The sequence below is a fragment of the Podarcis liolepis genome (genome assembly GCF_965112155.1).
Source record: "Podarcis liolepis genome assembly, chromosome: 8".
NCBI lineage: Eukaryota > Metazoa > Chordata > Lepidosauria > Squamata > Lacertidae > Podarcis > Podarcis liolepis.
This window is the reverse complement of record NC_139560.1, coordinates 27,510,054-27,535,741: the sequence shown is the minus strand read 5'-3', so window position 1 is coordinate 27,535,741 and position 25,688 is coordinate 27,510,054. Positions and strand designations below refer to the sequence as shown.

Sequence of the window (25,688 nt, the reverse complement as noted above, 5' to 3'; positions counted from 1 at the left end):
TATGAATTTCAGTGGAATGGTGCCATGCATTGTTGAAATGAAAGGACTATCCCTGATTATCTCTCTCATGGAAACAAGACTGTGGCGACTGAGATTAACCTGGGCAAAATGCAAGCTTAACCGTGTTGTGGATCCTAGCTGTATAAAAGCGCAAGTTATTTCTTTATCACCTGCCAAAGTAACAGAACATAGGAAGTAGACAGACTAGAGACCAGCAGTCTTAGTATATTAAATTTAATTATAGATTACACAGAATGATGTAAAAACAGCAGTTTGCTAGAATTATAATATTCTGCAAGTGGAAATAGTTTTTAGAAAATGGATTGTTATATTCTCTGACACAGCAGCAATCATTAAACGTTAAAAGTTATAAAGAGGCCGGCTTGTGGTACCTTTTCTGCCCGCCTATCCTTTGTTGTACACTTTTCTTGCCAAGCTTGCAGTTTATACAGTAAGACATCGTTGTACCTGTTAGGCTACCAAGGTAGCTTAAAGGCTTCTCATGGAGTTAAATTCCTCAGTGTCCCAAGGTACCTGTGGCCTTGGGATCCGAAGTCAGGGGGAAATGGAAAGCTGTAAGACTGATAACTCGTTGGGAATTAACGCAATTAACTACAGCGCTGCTACATTCTCTAATATCAATGCTTGTTTGCCAGGAGCCTCAGACCTCCCCCCGCCCCCCAGTTGAAACACTGCGTCTAGCATCGTTTGCAAGGAACAGACTTGCTTTCTTGATCATTTCTTTAAAGCTTCCAGTAACTCCAAAGTCAGGGCTAACCTTTTCAGCAAGTATGCCATGGGACAAGTCTGAAGTGGGCATGATTGCCACTCCAGGACAGCTTATAATAAGTAGCCCTTCCACGTCTTAAGAGTGGTTTTCCCTATGGTCCACTGACTTGAGCCGACAGGCAGCAGGGCAGCTCTGGAGAGGTGGATATGAGTATAAGCCACAGGTGGGGCAGCTGCAGTCCTCTAGATGTTTTCGAACTACAACTCCCATCATGCCTAGTCACGCTGGCTGGGGCTGGTGGGAGTTGCAGTCTGACAACTTTTAGTTTCCCCGCCCCAGAGTTTCTCTCCACCATAGTGAGAAGAACCATTTCATTAATGGAGATCATTATTGCTGCTGCAGCCCCAAATGTCAAAGTACATAACAAGCCAAAAACAGTCTCAGTGAAATCTGAGTGTTGAAATCTCCCACTCTTCTCCGTCTTAAGAGTCATTATTATTATTATTACTTTAAACGAATCGGACTGGCCCAAACATAGACATCCTCTTTATCAACCTTGTAGTTACAAAAAACTGTACATTACAAACAGTATAGAAACAAGCTGAAAAGAATGCGCCACATATCCTGGCTAATTATCTATATGCAGTGTTAAATTTACAAGATATAAAAGAAAGTAAAGCCTACCCTCTTATAGTGCACAGTTATTGTTGTTGGGTTGTTGTTGTCGTTTTTTTAAAGATATAATATATCACTAGTTAAGTGGAAGTAATCAGAGGGCTCTAATTCCCGTCAGCAGAGAGAATGAGAGCAAGTTCTGTTCGGTAAAGCTTTCCTCCGTCGGACAAGGCCATGATGTTTTTCTTGTATGTTGCAATGTGGTTAATGTCTAATTCCTGTGAGGTTTGTTTTTTTTTTTGGGGGGGGGGGTTGAGAGAGAGAGAGAGAATGCTTTATAACCCAGTTCAGTTACTAACGTGGGTACACAAAGTGTTACTGCTACACGAGAAAAGACAGTAGATCCCAAGCGCATGCACTTTCAGTATGGTTGAGAACAAAAATGGTTTTGAGAGTATCATCAGTGCCCACTTAATACAAAGAAAGGTATAAGATAAGTAGTGTTTTTTCTACTCTGCCTGTAGACAAAGGTCAGAGGGATGAGAACAGTTGCTCACTGAAATGGGAAATAACTTGGGAGTAAAACTACTGCTGTTTGATAGGAGAAAGGGCTGTAACTCAGAGATAGAGCATCTGTTTTGCATCCATAAGGTCCCAGCCAGTTGTTGGTGTCTCCAGGTATGGCTGAGATCCTGGGAAGCCACGGCTAGTCAGTGTATATAAGGCTGAGCTAATGGCCTGACTCAGCAGAAAGTAGCTTCCTATGATACCATACCATCCAACCTTTGAGACCCTGGGCGAGTCATATGACCCACGCCTCGCTCTCACCCCCAAAAACACTTTTTTCAGGGTGAGATCTTGCATGGCACTCAAAATGGCTGCCTTGATCTTGTGCGAAAAAACAGAAAGTGCATTTTTTTCCAGAGCACATGGCAGGTACGTGAAATTAGAGTTATCTGTACACCTTCCTGTAGGACTGACATACGTCTGGATTTTCCAGGATATTACCAGGATTTCAAAGGGGGAATTAAAATGGGGGGGGGGGTCTCTGAAAGGTGGCGCTTTGTCCTGAATTTTAGACAAGCTAATTGAAAAATCATGTTTTCTTGATTTCTCAATGACTTGGGGTTTTCCTGGTTTTATCTTTTTGAAATATGGCAACCCTAGCTTTCTGTTATATCCAGAAACTGAAATATATTGAATTCAGAGCAACCGCCTTAACTGACTAGATGGGGAGGGCAGAGTTTAAGTGCAATTTTAATGGAAATAAAATTAGAATTACCGTTTTGTTCTTTTCACAGAGATCTTTCAGCAAAGCATCTAATTCTTGTTCATCTATGTAGCCGTTCCCATCCTGAAAACAAAAGACATGAGCAATTATAACTTTGCTTTCAGCTGCTTTCAGCTACATTGTTTTGTCTTGCAGAACACGTAAGATCAGAGATCTTTTAAAAATAAAAATGAGTTATAAATATTGTAGGTAGTCTACTTACTGAATCAAATGTATCAAAGGCTTTATTAAATTCCTTCCCACACATTTTGACACCCTAATTTTAAAAAAAGAAAACAGGTATTAGAACAGTAGTGGTTTGGATCACTACTCACACATATAATTTATATTATGCGTGTTCAAACTTTTAGGAGTATCGTGTTACAAACCTGAAATTTAAGGAGAAAGTTTTCCTGTACTGGGAGTAATCTTTGGAGAAAAACACAAGCAGAAGTCAGAACAATTGCTGAGTGGTTACAGTAGGAACTTGAATTGCATATCTGGAAAATGTATAAAGGCAAACCTTTTCAAGAAACAAGAGAGGAGATGACCTTGACAGCTGACTAGGAAATGGTTTACTAAAATGAGCTGCAAAACCCCAGTACATTTTTTCATGTAAAATCCTTCTTTGTTGGCTGCTTGTCCCATTCAAACTTTTCCTTAATTTTTATTTATTTAATTCACTTGTGGATTCTATTTTAAGGGGGGAGGAATGCAATATGCTTTGTAAACTGCTTTGATAAGCAACATACAACAAAAATATATATTCAGCACATTTTCTTTCTACAATACAGGATTCATCTTTGTAATGAAAGGGTTGAATACTGAGAAGAGAGGTTTCTAGCCCAAATTTTTGCAGTTCATAGAAACTGTTTCTCAGCCACATGTGGCCATTTCCCCCTCTTGTTTCATCTGCTGATTGGTGCTCATTTCATTCCCTCACCCTCTTAGAAGAATACATACCTGGCCATTTCAGTCAGTTCCAGTTTCCCATCATTGTTTTCATCAAACATCTTGAGCTGAAAATGGAGGGGTTGTGTGAACATTTTTTCTCTCCAATACCAGCAATAAACAACAACCAAAAACAGTTAACATCATCACCTGTATCTTAATGCCTGTTTAGTGCAAGTGAATTGGCCTCTAAGAGACAGGTGTGTATTTTTTTAAAAAAAATGCCTTGTTTCTGTGGTCATTTTACAGTTAGGGTTCCTCAAATGTGCTTTCACCCTATGGCTGCTTTTATAACTCTCTTCATTGGGCTGGATCCAAAGTTCATTGAGTAAAGTCCTGCTCTTGGCTTCTGCCTGTGTCCCCAGAAAATCTGTTTTGAAAGGTTGACGCGTCCTCCAGAAAAGCATGGAAGATGGTGGAGTGATCAACAAAAGGAAGTGGCAGGTATCTACTATCTGGGGAAGGACTGTAGCTCATTGGAGAGCCACTACCAATCATTGTAGACAATACTAAGCTAGATGGACCAATGATCTGACTTGGTATACAAACAGATTTCCTATGTTTCCCCTCCACTATTAATGGAAACCTCTGCTGCATCCAAAACCATTTGGTTCGCAGAAGGGCACTTTTGGATCCAATCTATTACAGTTGTACCTCTACTTAGGTATCCCTCTGGATACAAAAACTTAGGGTTGCGAACATGGCAAACCTGGAAGTGTATACTTCCGGGTTTCAGTGTGTGTGCATTCGCAGAAGCAGTGCCTCCGGATACGGACTTTTTAGGTTGTGGACGGACCCCCAGAACGAATTAAGATTGTATCTGGAGGGTCCACTGCATTTTGATTTGGAATAGTCCATCTTCATTGTCTTACCATTTTTTTAAAAAACAGACACCTTAAGCACATGTCAAAACATTTCATATGCAATAAAAGAAGGGACGGAGATCATAAATATCACAGTCAAACAATAATTTGCTGATTTAATGAATCTATTAAATTTGCCTCTTTTTTGGCCTTGTAATAAAACCAGCCAGACATTCACATGCACTGATTTTCCATTGCAAGAGAAGTATTGTGATCTTGCAAAAGCAATCTGTCTTAAGGCCATTATATTAAGATTTAACCAGGACACTGAATGTGTGCCAAATAAATTACTAGAACCTAGGAAGCTGCTTCATGTAAATTCAGTGTAAGGCATTGTCCAAACTCCTGAGTTTCAATCTAACAACATAACTCCTGTCTGAAGTGTATGAGAACTTGCACACACTTCGTTGAAATGAATTAAGGCTACATTGCAGCCATACCTGCTATATTCCTTCTAATTATGGTATATCTATCGGAGTCTCCTTTTGCTTCTTGGTATCTGTGAAGCCTATGCAGCAAGCTAGTTCACAATTCAAATAAGGGATGGGGAAAATACAGCAGTGAGAGAAGATCCTAGCTTCTAGGACAGATACGCCTTAATATGTAGACAGGGAGCTAAGTTCCCTGAACGAAATAGCTTCCTCCTCTTACCATGATGTCTGTATATTCTGACAGCTTTGTATCCTCAATCTGCTTGTTTGCTTTCTGCAATAGGTCTTTCAAAAAACTCTGAAAGAAAACAAACACGAGTGGTAAGTGTAAAAAAAGACAATTAAACCGAAGGAAGGCAGTAAGTTGCTTTGCTGACCTTTGAAAAAATACTGTTTTTCATCTAGGAAATGACACTTGTTTTCCCAGGAGACCAGTCAATTGTCCTAGTTCATAATGACATTTAAAATCCTTATTAAGCAAGAAGTCTAGAGAGCTGGGGAATTGCAAATGCCTATTGCCTGGAAGCATCTCTCTCTCAAGCACACACACCTGCTCTAACCTCTTAATATTATTCTTTGGAGTATTGCTACTTTTCCTATTTCAGACAAGATCTTCTGCTTGTTCTGATAGTTGGGGGTGGAGAGTCTTGCACTAAATGGAGCAGAGATTGATTGGGGGGGGTACAAGGCCCACGTTGCAGCATGAAGCTGATGGAACAAGTAAGCAGTGATTCCCACGAAGCCATTCCTCAAGAAAGGCTTGTCAGCGTGGATTTGCTTCACTGCCATGTTCCAGCTGCTTTCTTCTTCACAAGAGAAAAAGAGCAGCCAGTCTAATAACAGTTTTAAAACCAGGCCACTCAGTGGAGGTGGGGCAGGTAGATTTAAATCTAGAGCTTTAAGAACATTCAGTGAGGGCAGAATTTACCCATCGGACAGCTGATTTGTGCTCTTCTGGCAACTGCCCATTCGAAATTTTGCACCAGTGTTTCCCAACCTAGGGTCCTCCAGATGGTTTAGATGTCAGCTCCCAGGGACATAGACAATGGGCAGGGGTGGCTATAGCTCAAAACATCTCGAGAGTAGCTGGTTGGGGAAGTATTAAGCCCACAGTGGCATCAAGGCAGAGTAGTTTCCCAGGCCTTGAGCTGCACCAAGCAGCCTGTAGGCAAACTTGGTGGATATATGAAGCTTCCTTGGTCAAGCTTAGACTATTAGTCCAAGACTGTTGGCCTTACAGCAGCACTTCCCACATCTCAATCCCTTAGCACTGCTTCCCAAGATCCTTTCAACTGGAGTTGCCAGGGACCTTGTACAGACACAAAGCAGGTGCTTCATAGTGAACTATAGGCCTTTGCCGCCTTCTTCTGACAACTATGCAATCCACTTTGGTTTGTATCAAAATATCCAGAAAACTCGGGGATAATCAACAGGGATTTTCCTAGACCATCAGTGAATAACTTTCCAAATATTGGGCAGCCAGCCAGCCAGCTTGTAGCTCAAGACTCTCTAGATCAGCCTTTCTCAACCTTGGGTCCCCAGACGTTTTTGGACTACAACTCCCATCATCCCTGGCCAATGGTCCTGCTAGCTAGAGGAATCATTTTGTCAATTTGTCATTATAGGGAAGGTAAAGGTAAAGGAACCCTGGACGGTTAAGTCCAGTCAAAGGTGACTATGGAGTTGTGGCACTCCTCTCGCTTTCAGGCTGAGGGAGCCAGCGTTTATCCACAGAGCTTTCCGGGTCATGTGGCCAGCAGGACTAAACCGCTTCTGGTGCAACGGAACACCATGACAGAAGCCAGAGTCCATGGAAACACCATTTACCTGCCCACCGGAGCGGTACCTATTTATCTACTTGCACTGGCGTGCTTTCGAACTGCTAGGTTAGGCAGGAGCTGGGACAGCAACAGGAGCTCACCCTGTTGTGCGGATTCAAACCGCTGCCCTTCTGATCCACAAGCCCAAGAGGCTCAGTGGTTTAGACCAGTGTTTCCCAACCTTTTTTGGGCAAAGGCACACTTGTTTCATGAAAAAAATCTCAAGGCACACCACCATTAGAAAATGTTTAAAAAATTAACTCTGTGCCTATATTGACTACCCTATTTTTCGCCCTATAGGACGCACCGGCCCATAGGACGTACCTAGATTTTGGGGGGGAAATAAAGGGAAAAAAATTATTCCCCCCCCCCCCAGACGCGGGGCTGGGGTGGGAGAAGCCCGAGCTTCCCCCGACCCCAGCCCCCAGAATGGGAGCCAGAGTGGCTCCCGGAGCTTGCGGGACTGGGGGTGGGGGAAGCCCGAGCTTCCCCCGCCCCCAGCCCCCAGAAAGGGTCCGAGAGCGATGGCAAAGGTGAGCGCACCTTCGCCATCACTCCCAGAGCTTGCGGGGCTGGAGGTGGGGGAAGCCAGAGCTTCCCCCACCCCCAGCCCCCAGAAAGGGTCCGAGAGCGATGGCGAAGGTGAGCGCACCTTTGCCATTGCTCCCGGAGCTTGCAGGAGCTGGGGGTGGTGGAAGCCCGAGCTTCCCCCGCCCCCAGCCGCCAGAGCAGGTCAGAGAGCGATGGCGAAGGTGTGCGCACCTTCGCCATCGCTCTGGGACCTTGCGCGGGCTGGGGGCGGGGGAAGCCGGAGCTTCTCCCGTCCCCAGCCCGCAGAGCAGGTCAGAGAGCGATGGCGAAGGTGTGCGCACCTTCGCCATCGCTCTGGGACCTTGCGCGGGCTGGGGGCGGGGGAAGCCGGAGCTTCTCCCGTCCCCAGCCCGCAGAGCAGGTCGGAGAGCGATGGCGAAGGTGTGCGCACCTTCGCCATCGCTCTGGGACCTTGCGCGGGCTGGGGGCGGGGGAAGCCGGAACTTCTCCCGTCCCCAGCCCGCAGAGCAGGTCAGAGAGCGATGGCGAAGGTGTGCGCACCTTCGCCATCGCTCTGGGACCTTGCGCGGGCTGGGGGCGGGGGAAGCCGGAGCTTCTCCCGTCCCCAGCCCGCAGAGCAGGTCGGAGAGCGATGGCGAAGGTGTGCGCACCTTCGCCATCGCTCTGGGACCTTGCGCGGGCTGGGGGCGGGGGAAGCCGGAACTTCTCCCGTCCCCAGCCCGCAGAGCAGGTCAGAGAGCGATGGCGAAGGTGTGCGCACCTTCGCCATCACTCTGGGACCTTGCGCGGGCTGGGGGCGGGGGAAGCCGGAGCTTCCCCCCTCCCCAGCCCCCCGAACAGGTCAGAGAGTGATGGCGATGGTGTGCGCACGTTCGCCATCGCTCTCGGGGCTTGGGAGGCTGCGGGCGGGGGAAGCTGGAGCTTCCCCCGACCCCAGCCCCCCGAACGGGTTGGAGAGCGATGGCAAAGGTGCGCGCAGCTTTGGCATCGCTCTGGGAGCTTACGCGGAGCTTGCGCGGCTGGGGGGATAGCTTCCTTAAGCCTGGGGAGCCTCCCTCCCACGGCACACTAGGCAACGTCTCACGGCACACTAGTGTGCCACGGAACACCGGTTGGGAAACACTGGTTTAGACCACAATGCTACCTGCATCCCTAATTTGTCATATGACATGATTAAGTGATTTCCCTATGCATAGAAACTAGACAGGCAGAGAGAAGGCTAGCACAGTGTTTAGCTTTCTAGTTAGCTACTACCCATCCACCTCTGCAGTGGTGACTACTCAATCATATAATCCCCATCTGTGATCTGCAGTGGGATAGTCATGAACAGTTAATGATGATGATGATGATGATAATACCAACAGGGCCATCTTAAGCATATCTGGAGCAGTGGTGCAGAGATCCCTCTAGCGCTCCACCCCCCCCCCATTTCCCAGAGTTGTCGACCTTTTCCCAAGCCTCTGCGGGGATCACTCTCCTCCCACAGAGGCTTGGGAGGCAAGCTGCCCACCCACCAGCCATATGGTTGACGGGGCACAGCTGGCGGGCGTGCAGGAGGGAAAGGGGAGGCTGCCAGCAAAGCCGCGCAGCTCCCCCACTCACTGGGGCACCCCTGAGGGGCCGGTGCCCTGGTGCAATGCGCCAGTAAACCCAATGGGAAAGATGGCTCTGGATACCAGGAGGAAGGGAGTAAATTGACAAAAACGCCAATGCTTTAAAAAAATGATACAGAGGTATGTGAGTTATTGTTTTGCAACACTGAAGATTCCTGTTGTCTTTAAACATTCACGGTTTTGTGTCACTGGAATGGGAAGAGCACAGTATTAAGACTGCATTGGGTTGTGTAGCCCTCTAATTTGAATAGCTTCGACCCAAAATGCCTTGGAGACAGTTTCTTCCCAGGCATCTTTCAGATCCTCTGAAAGTGCCTCTTATTAATGACACCAGCCATCACGTTACAACAGCAAAGATACAAAAAGATGCATGCCTTGTGGGTCCCCACCACTATCGCCACAATAAGGGAACTCAAACTCTCTGCAGAACTGCCCAGACCCTGAACACCTTAAGAAACACTGCAAGACAACCAGGGTCATTTTGAGGGGCTCAACAGTTAAGTCAGGAAAGGGCTTTAAAAAAACCACACCAAATTTCTTTAATATATTGTATGTTTTGCTATGTCTTTCTGTTCTTGCAATTTATTCTGCTACCACCCCTGGAAAAAAACCTTTGGAGTAGGGGCAGGAAATGCATATTAATAAATAAACATAGATAGCTTCTTACCTTAAGTTCTTCAGCATCAATATAGCCACTATGGTCACTATCATATTTTCTCCATGTCTGGAATTGAGAAGTTAGCCATTAAAACTAAATCAAGCACAACCAAAAACATTTCTTTCAACCTGGCAATTTAATTTTGCAAAATGCAAAAATGTATATAGATTACCTGCATGAAGTCTTCACTTGATTTCAGCTGCTGGCACCTAAAGAATAAGAGGAAGTTTTCTTCTGTTGGTAATATCTGAGCAAGCTGTAAAAGATTTAAGACTGAATTAAATCAATTGTTCATCAAATAAATGTAATACATACTAAGGCTTTAGGAGAGAGAAAATGTTTTAAAAATTCAAATAACTTGCATATTTATCAATGGTCTGTAAATACCAAGTACAATCCACCAGGATTTTATGTGCATACCACATTGAAACAAACTGTTGCACGATAAACTGAAACTTTGAAATATTCTATGTAATTATGCTGCCAAAGGAAGGAAGCAGAAGTTCAGTCTATAATATTTGCAGACAGAGTCTTCAGTGGAAGATGCTCTTCCATTCCACTTTTGGCTCCAAGCTGCTGAAGAACTTTAAAACTGCTGCATGTTTTCCTTGAATAAACCTGAATTTTGTCACAATATTCTCTCCCCCCCCCCAAATAATGTAAAAGTATATGAAGAATATATCTAGTCCAACATTTTGCTCCCCCCAGTGATTAGCCAAATATCTAGGAGAAACCCACAAGCAGGACATGAATGCAATAGGCCCCTTTTGCTGTTGACCCCCTGTAACTTCTGTTCAGAGCTATATAATTTTCATGACTGAAAAGGCATAAAAAATATAGTTTGCATTGAATTATTCAGGGGCGGGGATGGTGTTTGATGGAAAATCAAAAGCAAGGCCAGCCCAATGCATTTTTGCATTTGAGGAGAACAGCAAAATGGTGCCTCCCTCTCTCCTCCAGAGAAGAAGGGGCGAATGAAGATCTCTATCAGGAAAAAGGTGGGGGATAAATAAATATCTACATTGGGGTCTGTTGCCCCATGGATCCTGCTGCCTTAGGCAGTTGCCTTGCCTCAGGAGTGGGCCAGCCCTGATCAAAAACTTTCTTTTGAAATGGTCTAATGGTTTCAACCAGCTTCAGATATCCGTATCAAAGTGATATTTGGGAGAATCTTCACTGCATTCCAAGAATCCCTTTTAATTACAGTTTTTGATGGGACACAGATATGGAGGAAAAGGAAGTGCCCTGTAGTTCTTCTACTGTCTCATAAACTTAATACAGTGGTGCCCCGCAAGACGAATGCCTCGCAAGACGAATGCCTCGCAAGACGAAAGGGTTTTGCGGTTTTTGAGCTGCTTCGCAAGACGAATTTCCCTATGGGCTTGCTTCACAAGACGGAAACGTCTTGCGTTTTTTGCAAGTTTGTTTCCTTTTTCTTAACACCGTTAATACAGTTGCGACTTGACTTCGAGGAGCAACTCATAGAACGCGGTGTGGTTGCCTTTTTTGAAGTTTTTGGTGATTTTTGAAGCTTTTCCAAAACTTTTCCGACACCATGCTTTGGAAGATGAAAAATTCGCTAGACGAAAAAACTCACGGAACAAATTAATTTCGTCTTGCGAGGCACCACTGTATTCACATTTCACATCCAGCAAACTATTCCTAAATCGAGAGCTCCTTTCTGCATCACCAGAACTGCAGCATGTGAATATTCTATTTCAGACAGGATGGACATGAAAGGGAACAGGAAGTACAAGGTCGCTGCACTTCCTGTTCCTCCCTCCCTCCCATCAGTGCCATGTCCAAAACTGTCCTGCAGTGACTTCTGAGATTTGGACTTAAAATTATGTCACTTTTGACCTTCTCCCTTGTCCCAACCCCAAGTTCAGTTCCTTGCTTATTGCCTTTACCTGAGCTTCATGGCTGCAGTACACTGGGACCTTAGTTGTCCCCAGCTCCCGTCTCCTAATCCACAGGCTCTTGCTTTAACACATTTAGATGAGCTAGAAATAGAATGCCTTTGTCTGGAGGGTTGTCTTTGCAAAGGGTTTCTTATAAGCACAGTTCTCAAAGCATAACCTCAATATCCTCATGCTTTCTTAAGTATTTCAGAAAAGAACTGTTCAAGTTGCCCAGACCAATGGGAAACGCTGAAAGCCAAGTACTGAATTGCAATGTTTGGTATTTAGATTTTTTTTTTAAAAAAAAAGTAAACTCAAGGTTTTATTTCACATAAAAGAATACTTGAAATGGATGCATAAAGTCTGAGAGAACTAAACACTCAGGCAAACGAACATTCTGGCAGCTGACAAGCTTCTAATGCCACACGGGAATTCAAAATATTTAATTTTCTGCTTCAAATTAGACTGGTGAACCAATGTTTTAGTAAAATCAATGCATAAGCTGACTCGAGATACTTCTACATCAATATGTCACTTTATCTAATGATTATCCTTCAAATATATCGATATATATAAAGAACATTTTCATTGGTTGATATCAAGGCCCAACTTTCTATCTGTATTTTTAAAGAATGCTGCTTGACAATGAGATGGCAATCTTTTTTTCCACCTTTTCTTGAGGCGGTGGTGGTGAAATTGACAAAAAAAATTAAAATACAAAAATAACAAAGTGTGCACACACACACAAAAAAACCCCCCAAACCAATAAAAACAGAAATGCTAAAAGTGCTCATCCACCATCATAGAGAAGTATCCTTCCCCGCCCTATTAAAAGTCGAGCACCAAAACAGGCTGTAAAAAATCTCATAAAACAATCTTAAAAACCTGAGAGTACAGGAAATGTCTTTGGCCTGGTGATTAAAAGTTGACATTGTTGGTGCTGGTTGAACTTCCACAGGGAGAGCATTTCACAACTGGAGAGACGCCATTGAAAAGACCTGTTTTCTCTTTCTATTCAATTAACGAGAACAGAGGAAGCCCCACCAAAGCTACCAGAGCTTGGCATCATTGGGCACCTGCTGAGCCCCTCATCCAGTAGGGATGGGGAATCTGTGGACCTTCCAACGTTTCTGAATTCCAGTTCTACTTCAATCCCAGCTAGCATGGCCAATCCATAGGCGCCGACTCCATGGGGCCTGAGGGGGCCCGAGCCCCCTCAAAAATTCGTTTGGGGGGCTCTGCCCCCCCAATAATTTAAGAAAATTATTTGGGGGGGGCGCGAGTCCAGAGGGCCCAGCCGTGTCGTGCCCTCGGCCCGCCCCTATTGTCAGAGGCTCAGCATGGAAGTGTTAACAAAGTTTCAGAGGGGGGAGCGAGTGGGGGGGGACGCGGGGAGGGGAGGGGGTCCCCGCTTCTCCGGCTGCCTTGCAGAAGCGGCCACCGCCCGGCGGCTCTGCCTTTGCTCGCAGGCCTGCCTGGGGGCTCCCTCGGCTCCAGCGCTGAGCTGGCGGCCCCGATCCCGGGAGCAAAGAGGCGTCGCGGGAGCGGCTAGGCCTGCGCCAGGGCCCTGACCCGACAGCTTCTCCGGCTCCCCAAGCCGAGGACAGCTTCGGCTGTGAAGCTGTGCCTTCCGGGCTGGCCCCTTCTCGGCTGGGCCTCGCCTCTCCAGCTCCCGGTATGTGTGCTCCGCGGTGGTCCCCGCTCCTTCCAGACCCTTCCACCGCCCCCTGCCAAACTGGCTGTAGATACAAGAAGGGCAGCTGGGGTGGGCTATAGAGGACCCTGCCTCCCCCTGCGGGTCTCATCTCTGGCAATTGGCTCAAGGAGCCCCCTGAGTTTTGGCATTGTCTCTCCGCGCCCCCCCCCACCCCGCCTCTCTCCAGGAGCTTTATGGAGCCGCCTGGATCGGGTCTGCTTTGGAGGAGGGGAGCCTTCCTTGACCAGCATGGCCCCCCCCCAATATTTTTTATAAGTCGGCGCCCCTTCCAATGACCAAGGATGATGGGCGCCTGTCACATTCCCCATCCCTGAAGTCGGCTGCCCTGCTGCCAGCCCATGGAGTCTCTTGGCCCTGCTGCTGCTCCACCTTGTGATTTCTTCATGTTCACCTGCCCTCTCTGAATGAGCAAATAGTGAAAGGAGCGAGGAGAAGGAGCAGCAACCTCTGCACACATGGTTCTCTCTGTCTGGGAGGTGGCCCCCATTGGGCCCCTATGGAGAACCAAGCAAATGGCCAGTGGCAACACAGGAAAGGAGGAGGGCGGCTCCCTGAAGCAAAGGTCCCACAAAATCTGGAACTAGCACAGAAGCACGAGACAACATCCAAATGTCACAGTTCTGGACGTTTAAATTCAGGTGTGGGGAACCTTTCGCCACCCAGATATTACTGAACTCCAACTCCCACCAGCCCAAGCGGGGATGAAGGGAGTTGTGGTTCAGCATTTTTGGGTGGCTAAAGGTTCCCCACACCTGTTTTAAAGAAATGAATGTTCCTTTGGTTTACTTATTCAATACTGTTTCCGAAATAGATGGAGAGACAGACATCTTGCAAAGTTTATTAGGGCTTCTGTGCTACTGCAAGTGACCCCAGTCCAAACAGTCCACTGCTGTGTATGTGTTCTTGCACAGAAGCTGCACAGAGTTCGGTAATATATGAATATAGATGACAAACCATGCTAATTAAGTCATCTGTCTTTACATCCCTCTCAGCCTGCAACAGTGAAAATGCAGCAACTGCAGCAATTTTGCCATCAGTAAGGAAGCAGCTTTATGAATCGGTATGGATATGACTTTTAAAAATTGCTCTTTATACAGTCTTTCTTGGAATTCGGCTTGAGAAAGATGGATCCAGCAGCCAAGATTACTTTTAAGAAACAGTCTCTACCTTTTAATTGAGATTACAGGATTCCGCTGCTGCCCATCTCCGTTTACCAAGCTGCAGTGCAAAACTCCAGCTGAAATATTATAGCAATAGTTCAGAGAATCTGCTTTGGTATAACCGGAAATAAACTGCTGCCAAGGCAGTCTTGTGTATCTCTTACTTTCAGCATTTTAATTTGTCTCTCTGAATGTGAACTTTTGTATGTTTCAAAGATTGGAATGAGTCCTTGTGGGAAGTTTTGGTAGAGCCAAAACTCTGGATTATATAATCCAGAATGGATTCATAGAATCATAGAATCATAGAGTTGGAAGAGACCACAAGGGCCATCGAGTCCAACCCCCTGCCAATCAGGAAACGCCATCAGAGCACTCCTGACATATGGTTGTCAAGCCTCTGCTTAAAGACCTCCAAAGAAGGAGACTCCACCACACTCCTTGGCAGCAAATTCCACTGTTGAACAGCTCTTACTGTCAGGAAGTTCTTCCTAATGTTGAGGTGGAATCTTCTTTCTTGTAGTTTGGATCCATTGCTCCGTGTCCGCTTCTCTGGAGCAGCAGAAAACAACCTTTCTCCCTCCTCTATGTGACATCCTTTTATATATTTGAAAATGGCTATCATATCACCCCTTAACCTCAAATTCATCATGGCTCAGATCTCAGTGTGACAGGAAGCTAATAGTGCTTTGTACAGCCTGAGTCTTCTGAGTAACAACAACACTCCTTTGCTACTCTGGATACAAGCTGGCCAGGTCCTCTCAAGACAGTGTGTTGCCCAAGTCAAATACAGGAAAATGCCACACTCATGTACATCCATGCACATCCAATGTACAGAAGATGTACATTTGAATCTTATTTGTACATCGCCAATGGCACACACAGCATCCTACACTGCACCAGAGAGCAGCAGGCTAGCACAGAATTACACTCCCAGCTCTGTCCGCTCATCACTCCTTAGCACCAGCTGCCTCACTCTGTCTAATGGTAGGGCTGGCCCAAATGGCACTGGGGAAGATAGGGAACCAAATGGAACCACAGTATGCCTTCAAAGTCTCCAAAACACCACCAATATATTGTTGCCTGTTGTGCCGCCGGGTATTGTATTCTCAGTTACTGTGCTATTACTCCAAAGTTCCAAAACCGGTTGAGTCCTGGATCTGCTGAGGAAATAGCTGCATCCCAGCCTAGATTCAAACTGGTGACTAGTAAGAAAAGATGGAGGGAACGATAGAATTAAGATTCTAATGCAGAGAACTGGGCCAATCAATTACTGGGCGTGGATCATAGCACGTATTTCACATGGAGGAGGTTTCTGGTTCAATCCTCATTACATAGGAACCTAGTAAGCTGCCTCATACCAAATCAGGCCATTGGCCCATTTAGCACAGTATTGTCTATGCTGATTGCCAGCAGCTTTCCAGAGTTTCAGGCAGGATTCTTTCCCAGCCCTACTGGATATGCCAGGGATTGAATGCAATGCAAAACTGGTATTCTATTGCAAAACAGGTATTTCTGCATGCAAAACAGGTATTCTACTGAGCTACAGGGTATACTGAGCTACAGTATACCCAGTCTATAGGATTCTGTATTTTGGCAACTGGAAACGCATCTGAGAACTGGAGAGATGCTGCCACTCAGAATATTACGCTAGATGAATAAACAGAACTGGTTTAAAACAAAAACAACAACCCAACTTCCTATATTATGGAAGGGTACACTTGGTAGAACAGTTCTTCCACCAACACATGTATTACAGATCAACAAATTATCACTCATTTCTGCAGTCCCAGAAAAAAATCAGAACACTGATTATTAGCACCTTATGACCCACACCAAGTCATACGCAATCAACTAGCCACATGGCAGCCTAGTAGGGAATCAGCCAATCTCATGGCTTTGCCATTTGGCTGTATCTGAAAAAATGACAGGGTTTCCAAGCACCACATAGGTACCATGGATGACTAATGGGCTACGAATTATACAGGTCTGCCTTTAGGAGTGAAAGTGCTGTGAAAAAATGTTATTTCTAGAGAGGAATTTATTCTGTTCTGTAGTGAAACAGGTTTTAAAAAATACTTCTTATGTGGATTACTAAATGAACCTCTAGTTTGCATTCTGTTCTGTCGTGAAATGATTAGATAGATAAATAGTGTTTGTGTACACCCTTCTAAAAAGCAAAACAAAACAAAACAAAACAAGGAAAAGGTATATTTCCAACATTACATCCCTTCCTCCTACCACCCAGCCACCTTTCCCTAGTAGAAAAAAAGCTATTGAATCATTCAAACATGGAATGATTGCAGGTTGAGAATGTGAAAGGATGGGCTTTTGAAACCCCATCTTGGTGCAGGCAGTGACTTGAACAAATAAGCTGGAGTGCTGGGAGGGGGAGCCTTTTAGAAGAACAAGTGGCTTGTCAAATTCTACACATTAGCCCGAGGGCAATGGATAAAAGCTCAGGGAAGAACCACACTAATGCTGGCTCCTGAAGATGCTCCCAGAATTTCCTTTAACTTGAGCAGCAGCAGCGCTCAAAACGTCTTAAACTATTCAGCTTGCCTTTTAACAAGCTTAAATATTGTCTCACAAGAAAACATATTTTGGAAACAGAAGGTATCTTGGGCCACCTTGGAGGAGGAGAAAAATCACAGAAAGCGAGGGGTGAGCTAGCTTGCATTCTTAAATGCTCCTTTAAATTAAAACAAAGCAAAGCAAACTGCAACCCACACCCTCCTAAAACTGCATTTAGATGATTTGTGCTAGGAAATAAATTATGCCAGTCTCATTTTCTATTTACTAATCAAGAATGATGGTTGTACTAAAGATTACATAATTCTACATCATTATCTTTTCTCAGAGGTAAGTCCCAGTGAGGTAAGTCCCAGTGAGTTCAATTGGTTTTACTCCTAAAGAAGTGATTCTTAATGCTATTTACTGCTTTTATCCTGCTGTATGGTTTTCTTTAAATTAACCTTCTTCTGACATTGTTTTTAGTAGTTCTGATGGGGTTGTTCTTGTTGCCTGAAGATTCATTGCCTCCGTCTTTCATAGGATCTCTTCCCTTTGACTCTCCACTTCCCTTCATCCTTTTTCAAAGGATGAGGCTTTGCATCTAGAGCTGTCTTTTTAAATATCTGTACCATAAGCTATTGAATCTGCCTTGAACTTTTGGATTCATAATTCACTGCTGAATCAATAAAAACAAATACATCACTCTATGAATGTATTTATAGGACTTTACATGCACAACTCTTGTGAAGTTTCATTCTATGCATGTCTACTTGGACAAAAGTCCACATTTATTTACAGTCTACATCTTAGTTCTCAATGAATGGCTATTCTAATATTCAGATTTATATCAGCAATCAGATACTTGGTCCCTATTAACCTTTCTTACTGACAGCAATGGCTATTGAGAGCATTCACAAGTGAGATAATCACATTGTTCGAGAATCAACCTGGTATGGTTTTACCAGTATCCAGTGATAAGTTATTGCAGCAAAATTAAAAACAAGAACTCTCATTTCTTGCCTATTATCACAATGACTGGCATCTTTCTTGAGTGAACATTGTATTTTTACAGTTATTTTAAGCAACAGGAGCAAATTTCAAGATGAAGCTAAGCTGGTTTGCAAAGTAACATCTACTGTTTTCTATGCTTCAGTTTCAACGAACGTTTAAAAAGGGCATTATATAACCAGTCAATGGCTGAAGCTGCTATACAAAACCATATCCAACACACTGGGCATGATTTTGCCATACCTAAGCATGTTTAGGCCTCACTGAGCAATATGCAGCAAACTCCAAAAATGAAACAATATCATTCTTCATATCGTTGTTGACTCAAATTAAGTCCATACCAGAAAGGTTTTTGCTGTGAGGTTTCCATTGAAAAGCAGTTTTAGAAAATGTCAGCCTAAGCAAGATACTATTCAAGCAGCTAAACATTTTTGGTCATTTGAATTTCTTAAAAAGAGACGCCCCCTTTTTGTCTCTGTTTTGATATTTCTAACCTGTTTTCTGTGATGATTTTGTTTATGCTTGATTTTGCATTTATTTTGTTGTTGTTGTTGTTATGCAAAACAGTCTCAAGATTAAATGCCATCAAGAACTGAGTTGTTGTTGTTTACATGGATAACTTCAGAATGAAAACACTGAAATGTTTTCGTAATAAAATGATGATAAGTTCATAAATTTCATAATAAAAGATAATAAAATGAAGAAAACCATTTCCCAAGAAACATCAAAGGCAAATACAGTGGTACCTTGCAAGACGAATGCCTCGCAAGACAAAAAACTCGCTAGACGAAAGGTTTTTCCATTTTCGATTTGCCTCGCAAGACGAATTTCCCTATGGGCTTGCTTCGCAAGACGAAAACGTCTCGCGACTTTGTTTCCTTTGTCTAAAAACAAAGACATGTTTTGTTTATAAAGTTAATTTATTTTCCCTTCAATTTTTGAACTGCTCTTTACAGTATGTGTGACTTTAAAGAGCAGTTAATAAACTGTTGTTGTACCAAATTTGGCTTTGTTTGGACTTTTTTTGACCATAGGAACGCATTAATTGATTTTCAATGCATTCCTATGGGATTTCGTGATTCGCAAGACAAAAAATTCGCTAGACGACAAAACTTGCGGAACGAATTAATTTCGTCTTGCGGGGCACCACTGTAATACAAATATTTGCAGACAGGCTTATATCACTGCAGAGCTATGACCAACATGAATAAACAAATTCATTAAATGGCAGTAAGTAAACCAGTTAGCTTACCTCTACAATTCCTATCTTTCCATCAGAACTTGAAAACTGGTCCACAAATTTTTTCATTTCTGGGGTCAGGTCCTATAAATGTGCAATACAATGATTATTACTTAAAAGAAAGACACAATCCATTGCAAGAATATCTCCTGCACAATTTCCACAGAAATGAATGGTGCTAAAGGAGCTTCCCAGTAGGTTGTACCCTATGCAGTTTCTTAAAACTAAGGAGTCATATCATTAATTACGAACGTATCCTGCTGGTTCTGCCACGTCTAGTAATATCCTGAGCCCAAAACCACGTGCCTTAAGGGCTTTAACTGCTCCAAAATTAAACACTAAGCTGCAGAATTTCTTCTTTCAGGTTTTCCAGAATGTTGTTAAATATAAAGTTATACACAGTGGCATATAATTTTTTTTTATATCCAGCAATGAATGCAAAACATTGACTATTGTGCTTTCCCGCCATTTAAAGTCTCTGCCCCCCTTCTTGCTGATATTTGCATCGCTTTGCAAAAAGGTGTGAAAAACGGGCCACAGCCATGTTGCTGAGGCAACCAGGTGAGCACTCCTTCAGTCCTTCCTACTTGACTAGTTGGGACAGGATATGGATCGGCATGTGCATTTGGATTCATATCCAAATGAATATTCCATTAGAAATGATGCAGTCAGTATGGGATACATCCTCACCTAAATATGCATCTCTATCATTCATTCTACCCCAGATGGGCAATGGGGGCAGGGTCCCTCTTCCTTCCCCATTGAGAGTGTGGGCAGTGGGAGGGTTCCATTTGCCCTCAGTGATATTGTCACACAGTAAAATCTGATTGGCTACATAGCCCCATGATGCCATCATATTCTTGACAGTATCTCCAAGAAGAGAATCATGCAATGAAGAGGACTTTTCCAGTAAAAACAAAAATCAGCACTGACTGACAAAGAACACAAAGGACACAAACAGGCTGGAGGAAATGTGCAAAAGAGGAAAAGGTAGAGGTTTTCCACTCACAAATTCACTTGCCTTACAACAGCTGTTTCGTTACAAAAATTCAACCTCACAAAAATTCAGCCCAATTTAAAAATGCAATTGCCCTCTCTCGCTACATGCTGCTAACACAGAGATGATTAAAACTATTTCCAAGCAAGTAAATATATAAAAGCTATTAATTTTCTAGAGCAACTCATAAAACAACATCAGTATAATTCATTTTATGTTACAGTGAACGTCCAAAATTTGTCCTGGTTTTACATTCATGCATGAATTCTTACCATCTCAGACAAATTTAATAAATGTATGTGGAATGCCATTTTATGAACATATAGCAGTGAATGTTGACAATCACATTGAACCGACTGTCAACTCTGACAGATGTATCTCTGAGTCTTTTGACGTTTATGAAATTTGTCTGGGCTTGTCCACATTCACTTGTCACTGTTAACATTGATCAAATTGTGGACACTCACAGTAGCATACACTGTCTCTCATCATCACTACAAATTTCATTCAAAAGGAGTTTGTTCATAATAACCATCGGTGTTTTCTTCAGTTTAATAAACAAAAACCTCCCTTCCACAGTTCCACTACCTGGCTATGAGATGAATCACATATCTAAGACGAATCACAAAAATGAGACAGTGGTTCATCATCAGCTGAGTGTCAATGTCTGTATAGTCTGAGCCTGTGTATGGACTCAAAAGTGAGTCCCACTAAATTCACAGGGACCTCTTCCCAAGCAACTGTGCATGAGACTGCAGCCTTTGGATGCAGAGCCAAGGATGTTTTTTTTGGAAGTCAGTCCCACTGAAATCAGGGGCACTTCCTCTTGAGAAACTTGCATAGGACCAGGCTGCTAGATGCCCTGCACCACTGAATTCACTTCCATTTTCCTACCAGAAATCCACACTAGTTATTTCAAATGTGCAGTGAAAACAAATAACGCTGTATTCTCAAAGATACTGAAGTGAAAAAGATTGCTACTGGCAGGTATAAAATTAGCACAACTATGGAAGGCATCTACAGGCGCCGCTGAAATATTTTCTTAGATCTTATTTGCCATGAATAATAGATCCCTGAACAATGCACACTTCGCTATGGTCTATTTCCCAATTCTGTGGTGAGCAGTTTGAGTTTTTAATGTGTGTCCCCCAGCCCCATAAGAAAGGTGTGTTTGTATCCTTGCATGCATTGTACTGAAATTCAAGCAAGTACAGCAAGGTGGGTAACTCAGCAAGGGGACCTCTACCACTCTTTGTATTATTTGGGAGGAATGGAGTGTTCCACATGGAGTTCAGGCACCTATACTGCAGAGGCATTAAAGCCCAGAAAGGCCATTGGGTCAGCTCCAACATCTCCATCTCCTCCCTGATGTCCACATAGTGAGGCCAAACGTCTGAAGGAAAGATTCTTCATGTGTACATTTGAACATGCTTGGAATCACCTCTCAGATCAGGGACTCTAAGCAATCAGAACCACGATTTCAGGGAGGATTCTAAGGGAGTTCAGTTGAATGCATGAAGATCCCTTCCTTCAGGCCTTCCTGTTCAATGTTGAGAGGTTAAAGAGGAGCCCCTAAGGAGCTGCCACCCCAATACTCCATGCTTTATTCCTCCATACATTCTTTGAATGCCCAAGCAGGGCTTAAGAGAAACATAATGATTATATTATATCCAAGCTATAACTAGTTAATGATTAAGCATCAAGTTGTTACTAAGCAGCTGTGTTCACACTTCATTGTACTGGGCACTTGTCAGTCAGGCATAAAGCACAACTGAAAGCAGATCTTAAGACAAATCTTCCCCAGAAGTCTTTGGGAATTGTTTCTGGGCAGCAAGATGATGCACAAAGCAATACATTTTCAGAATTTATTGATGAGGTAAATTTGAAGCGTGGAAGATTAACTATATAGATTTTTGGAGCTTCTGAAACATCTTCCTTTACTATGCATACAGTCCAGTCCTATGACTGTTATAAATACTTAAGACTCACCAAACTCTGTGAGACTTACTCACAAGCAATCATACATAGGATTGTAGAAGCCTTATTTTCTTTAATTTATTAGGGGTTAAGAATTGCAGAAGGAAAGAAGTTCTCCACAGGGTGGGGAGGGGGCAACTTTGGCAGACCTACAGAATATACGCTGTATATCTTACAGGGGAGTATTCATTTTCACCCATTAATCCTACCCACCAAGTCTATGCCAAAACATAATTAAGACAAATATATTACAAGTCATAAATATTGGGAGGAAAGAGAATTAAGCAGTCTTTTTTAAACAACAAAAAACAAAAACAAAAACTGGAAATATAGACAAGATATGCAAGGTGAATGAGATTTAAATTTAAGTTGTAAAACTACATTAAGTACTGTTGTTAAGGGAAAGGAGCAAGAGCTTTCTGAAATGCAAGCAAAATTGAAGTTTTTGTTGTGTGTATACGAAAATAATGGTAAAACCACAAAAATTGCTTAGAACATACATTAATTTTGCCACACACCGCTTTTGAGAAAGGACATGAAACTCAAAAGCTGCTTGAAATAGTATCTAGTGAAACAAGTTGTGTGAACTAAAGAAATATCTGCAAAACAAGCCTTTCAAATCCAAGAATCAGCTTAGATTTGAAACCACTGATAGTCTGACATGCATTAGTCCAGGAAAAGAGAAAAGCTTCAAGGATCAAGAAGCTAAGAATGATCCAATGAGAGAACTGAACTTTTGGTGCTGTTCTTTTCAGAAAATTCCAGAAATAGTCTTGTCCAGAAGCAATGTCAATGGAAAACTGAACAAGAACACCTGAGCACTTTCAAAGCAGGCATAAAATGGTACATATAACACTGTGGGTGGCACACAAGAAAGTGCCTACAGAGATTTTTTTTTATATATCACTTTGAGAGAACTTGAATTTGTTAATAGGAGTCTGACACCATTTTCAAACCTGGGGGAAAATGGGACGAATGCCTTATAAAAAATGCAATCTTTTCAGTTGAATGAAGAACTTATTAAACAGAGAGTAGATTTAATAGTGATTGCTTCGAAAAATAAATTATGAATCTATTTTTCTCTTATGGAGATGTAGACAATGACTCATATTGCAAAGCCAAAAGTGAAAACAGTGCAGAAACCTCAAAAATAAAAAAGTGTATGATTGGAACCAGCCATCACTTCATTTGAAAAATAATTGAAGTTATTACAAATCCATTTTTGCATCACATCTTCAAGTCCTTGATAGTAATCATAAATATGTATTTTATAACGCTTGATTACAATTTTTGTAGGCAGCCTCAACTGTATGCACATAAATTGTAAACTTGTAGATAGACTCAAACTTTCACTTATGCAGTCAACTCGCAATCATTAAAGGACAGCTCAAATGTATTTTAATGTTGGAATAATCTTACAGGAACTGTGTAAATATTTTACAAATACACATCCTTGGTAATATACAACATCAGTCAAATTTGAAGTACACTGATCAGTTGAATTCAATGATCTTAAATTCATTGATTTCAGTCAGTCTATTCCAAGTGTGACTTGGTCAGATATCACTGGATAACTTCAGCTTTATTTCAAGGGACACTGACTATCTTTCAGAGCTGAGCTCTCTTAATTGGATTTTCATTGTATTTGGCACATAATCTTAAGCCTGACTCTCAATACTTCATTTTTCTTTTTTCTCTGAATGATATATTCATTAACTAGCAAGCCTATTTTCCCATTTCCTTTTCCGATAAGAGATAGTTTCTTATTTCAAACACGGACAGCAGTTAATATGTTTTGCATTATTTTAAAACTTTTTGCTTAAAATTCCCAAACATCTCCTACCTTTAACGCCAAATAACACATCAATGATTACCATTTTAATCCCCCCCCTTTTTCCCCAGTAAACATGTTCATCACCTACAACAGTCAGATAGCCCTGTTTTGGGCTAATATTCCACTATCCTAAAACGAAACTATTATCTAATATCTAGTTAGTTCTACTTACAACTAATCTGCAGATCTGTTTATTGGCCACCAAGGGGCAGAAATGTATTTCAGCCAACATATTAACAATGCATCCAGCTAATTTTGAATTTCTTCTTAACCACTGGGGTGGGAAAAACTGAGGAAGTAACAGAACAATCGTTTCCTTGCACATTTTTGTACATCACTTTAAGAACTCCAGTATCACCTGGCTTGCTCTTATAGAAGGATCCAAGAAACTTTCTTATCTAGTTTCCATCTCCCCCAGATTTCCCAAAGTCACTTTTCCTTTGATAATCGCTAGGTCATATTCACCTGCACTTTACACCAGAGGTATGCACCCAGAAGGGGTGCCGCCTCGTTGCTGGAGTTCACCTGAGGATAGTTCCTCTTCTTTAATGAAGATGAGATAAAGCAACGGGGGAAAAAATCTTAACCTACCAAGCCCGCTTTCTTTCGCGCCTGCTGCAATTCCTGGATAAAACACTGCAGCTCCTTTCCATCCATGTACCCATTGCCTGCAACACAAAGAAAAGGGAGAGCATCGCTCGTTACAGCTGCGGAGGTTTAGCTCACTCTCCCTTACCAGCTGGAAAAGGGGGGGGGGGCATTTGCGCGTTGAAAAACAGCGGTGCCTTTCAACGTGTTTACAGAACTTTCATCTCTCTCTGTCCCCAAGAAAAGCCACATCGCCAGGTAACTTCTAAGGCTATGCATTCTTTATTGAGTGGGTGCGCTTGAACTTTTGAGGTGCCTCCAGAGAGGAAAACGAGGAACCCTGCTCCCAAGAGGGTCCGCTCCCAAGGCACCCAGAGACAGACAGACAGACAGACAGAGAAAGGGAGGGAGACAGAGAGAGAGAGACGAACGGTGCAGTTAAGTCTTCGCAAACGCTTCCCGGTCGTTGCAGCTCGCAGGCAAAAGTTCTGGCACGCGCGCGGGGCAAAGTTTTCCTGCGCGCGGCAGAGGAGTGGCGAGGAAAGTCCTCTTCCCCCCGGGGGCCTCTGTGTCCCCTGCCCAGCTGAGCCCTCGGAACCCCTCTCCACCCGCTCTTGGGTGCCAAGGTGGGACAGGTTGAGAAGAAGGGGTGGGGGGGTTGTAGTCACCATCAGCGTCGTAATGACGCCAGATCTCGAAAAACTGGCTTGCTGAGATCTCCACGCCTTGTAGGTAAGTCTCCGCGGCCATGGCGTGCACCTTTGGGTGGAGGAAGGAGAAAAGGCGGCGACTGGTGGTGGCGGTGCTGCTGCAGCTGCTGGAGATGTCGCTGTCCGCGGTGCTGACTCTCCGCCCGGGCTAGTCACTCCTGGGCGATCTCCGCTGAGCGCGCTCTATTTATCCAGTGCTCCACTCGCCGAGCCACGCCTCCGGAGCGCTCCCTCCCCCTTGCTATCTCCTCGCATTGTTCCACCTCGGTTGCTCTTCCCCGTTCACAAAAGGAGAGGAGGCAGCCTGACCCTCCCCCCCCCACACCACTAGGGACCCAAAAGTGTTAATAATTACACCGGTGACATCATGGAGGTGTTGGGTGGAAAGTGATAAGGATGGCCCAATTCAGTTTTTCCCTTCCTCTTTGCTTACCAGTTCTGGTCTAGGTCAAAGGTCCAGCTAGACTAGAGTAGCCAATGCAGTGCCGTCCCGCGTTGTTGGACTCTGACTCCATCAGTCTTAGCCAGCACAGCCACCGGTC

At 43.5% G+C, this 25,688-nt stretch overlaps 1 protein-coding gene and 1 long non-coding RNA gene across 2 annotated transcripts; one reads left to right on the top strand and one right to left on the bottom strand.

The window, feature by feature from the left end:
* Nucleotides 1-223: 223 nt before the first annotated feature.
* CALB1 (calbindin 1) lies at nucleotides 224-25,319 on the bottom strand. The gene is made up of 11 exons (XM_083517429.1): nucleotides 25,105-25,319; nucleotides 24,440-24,516; nucleotides 19,053-19,124; nucleotides 9,676-9,759; nucleotides 9,513-9,569; nucleotides 5,081-5,158; nucleotides 3,579-3,634; nucleotides 3,005-3,044; nucleotides 2,839-2,892; nucleotides 2,628-2,699; nucleotides 224-1,623 (listed from the first exon to the last, which is right to left on the bottom strand). Exons 1-11 carry the CDS (start codon nucleotides 25,184-25,186, stop codon nucleotides 1,510-1,512), a joined length of 786 nt encoding a protein of 261 aa, XP_083373555.1. The 5' UTR covers nucleotides 25,187-25,319; the 3' UTR covers nucleotides 224-1,509.
* Nucleotides 1,666-2,819, top strand: LOC310713435. The gene is made up of 2 exons (XR_014529242.1): nucleotides 1,666-2,281; nucleotides 2,647-2,819. It is a non-coding gene; the product is annotated as an uncharacterized lncRNA (long non-coding RNA).
* Nucleotides 25,320-25,688: the final 369 nt, after the last annotated feature.

Bases quoted from the DNA above. Each gene is read 5' to 3' on its own strand.
- CALB1 (XM_083517429.1), bottom strand. From the start codon at position 25,186: ATGGCCGCGGAGACTTACCTACAAGGCGTGGAGATCTCAGCAAGCCAG. The intron at 24,517-25,104 runs GTGACTACAACC...TTTGTGTTGCAG, and splicing joins GCGTCATTACGACGCTGATG to GCAATGGGTACATGGATGGA. The intron at 2,700-2,838 runs GTAAGTAGACTA...TTTTGTTTTCAG, and splicing joins CCTTTGATACATTTGATTCA to GATGGGAACGGCTACATAGA.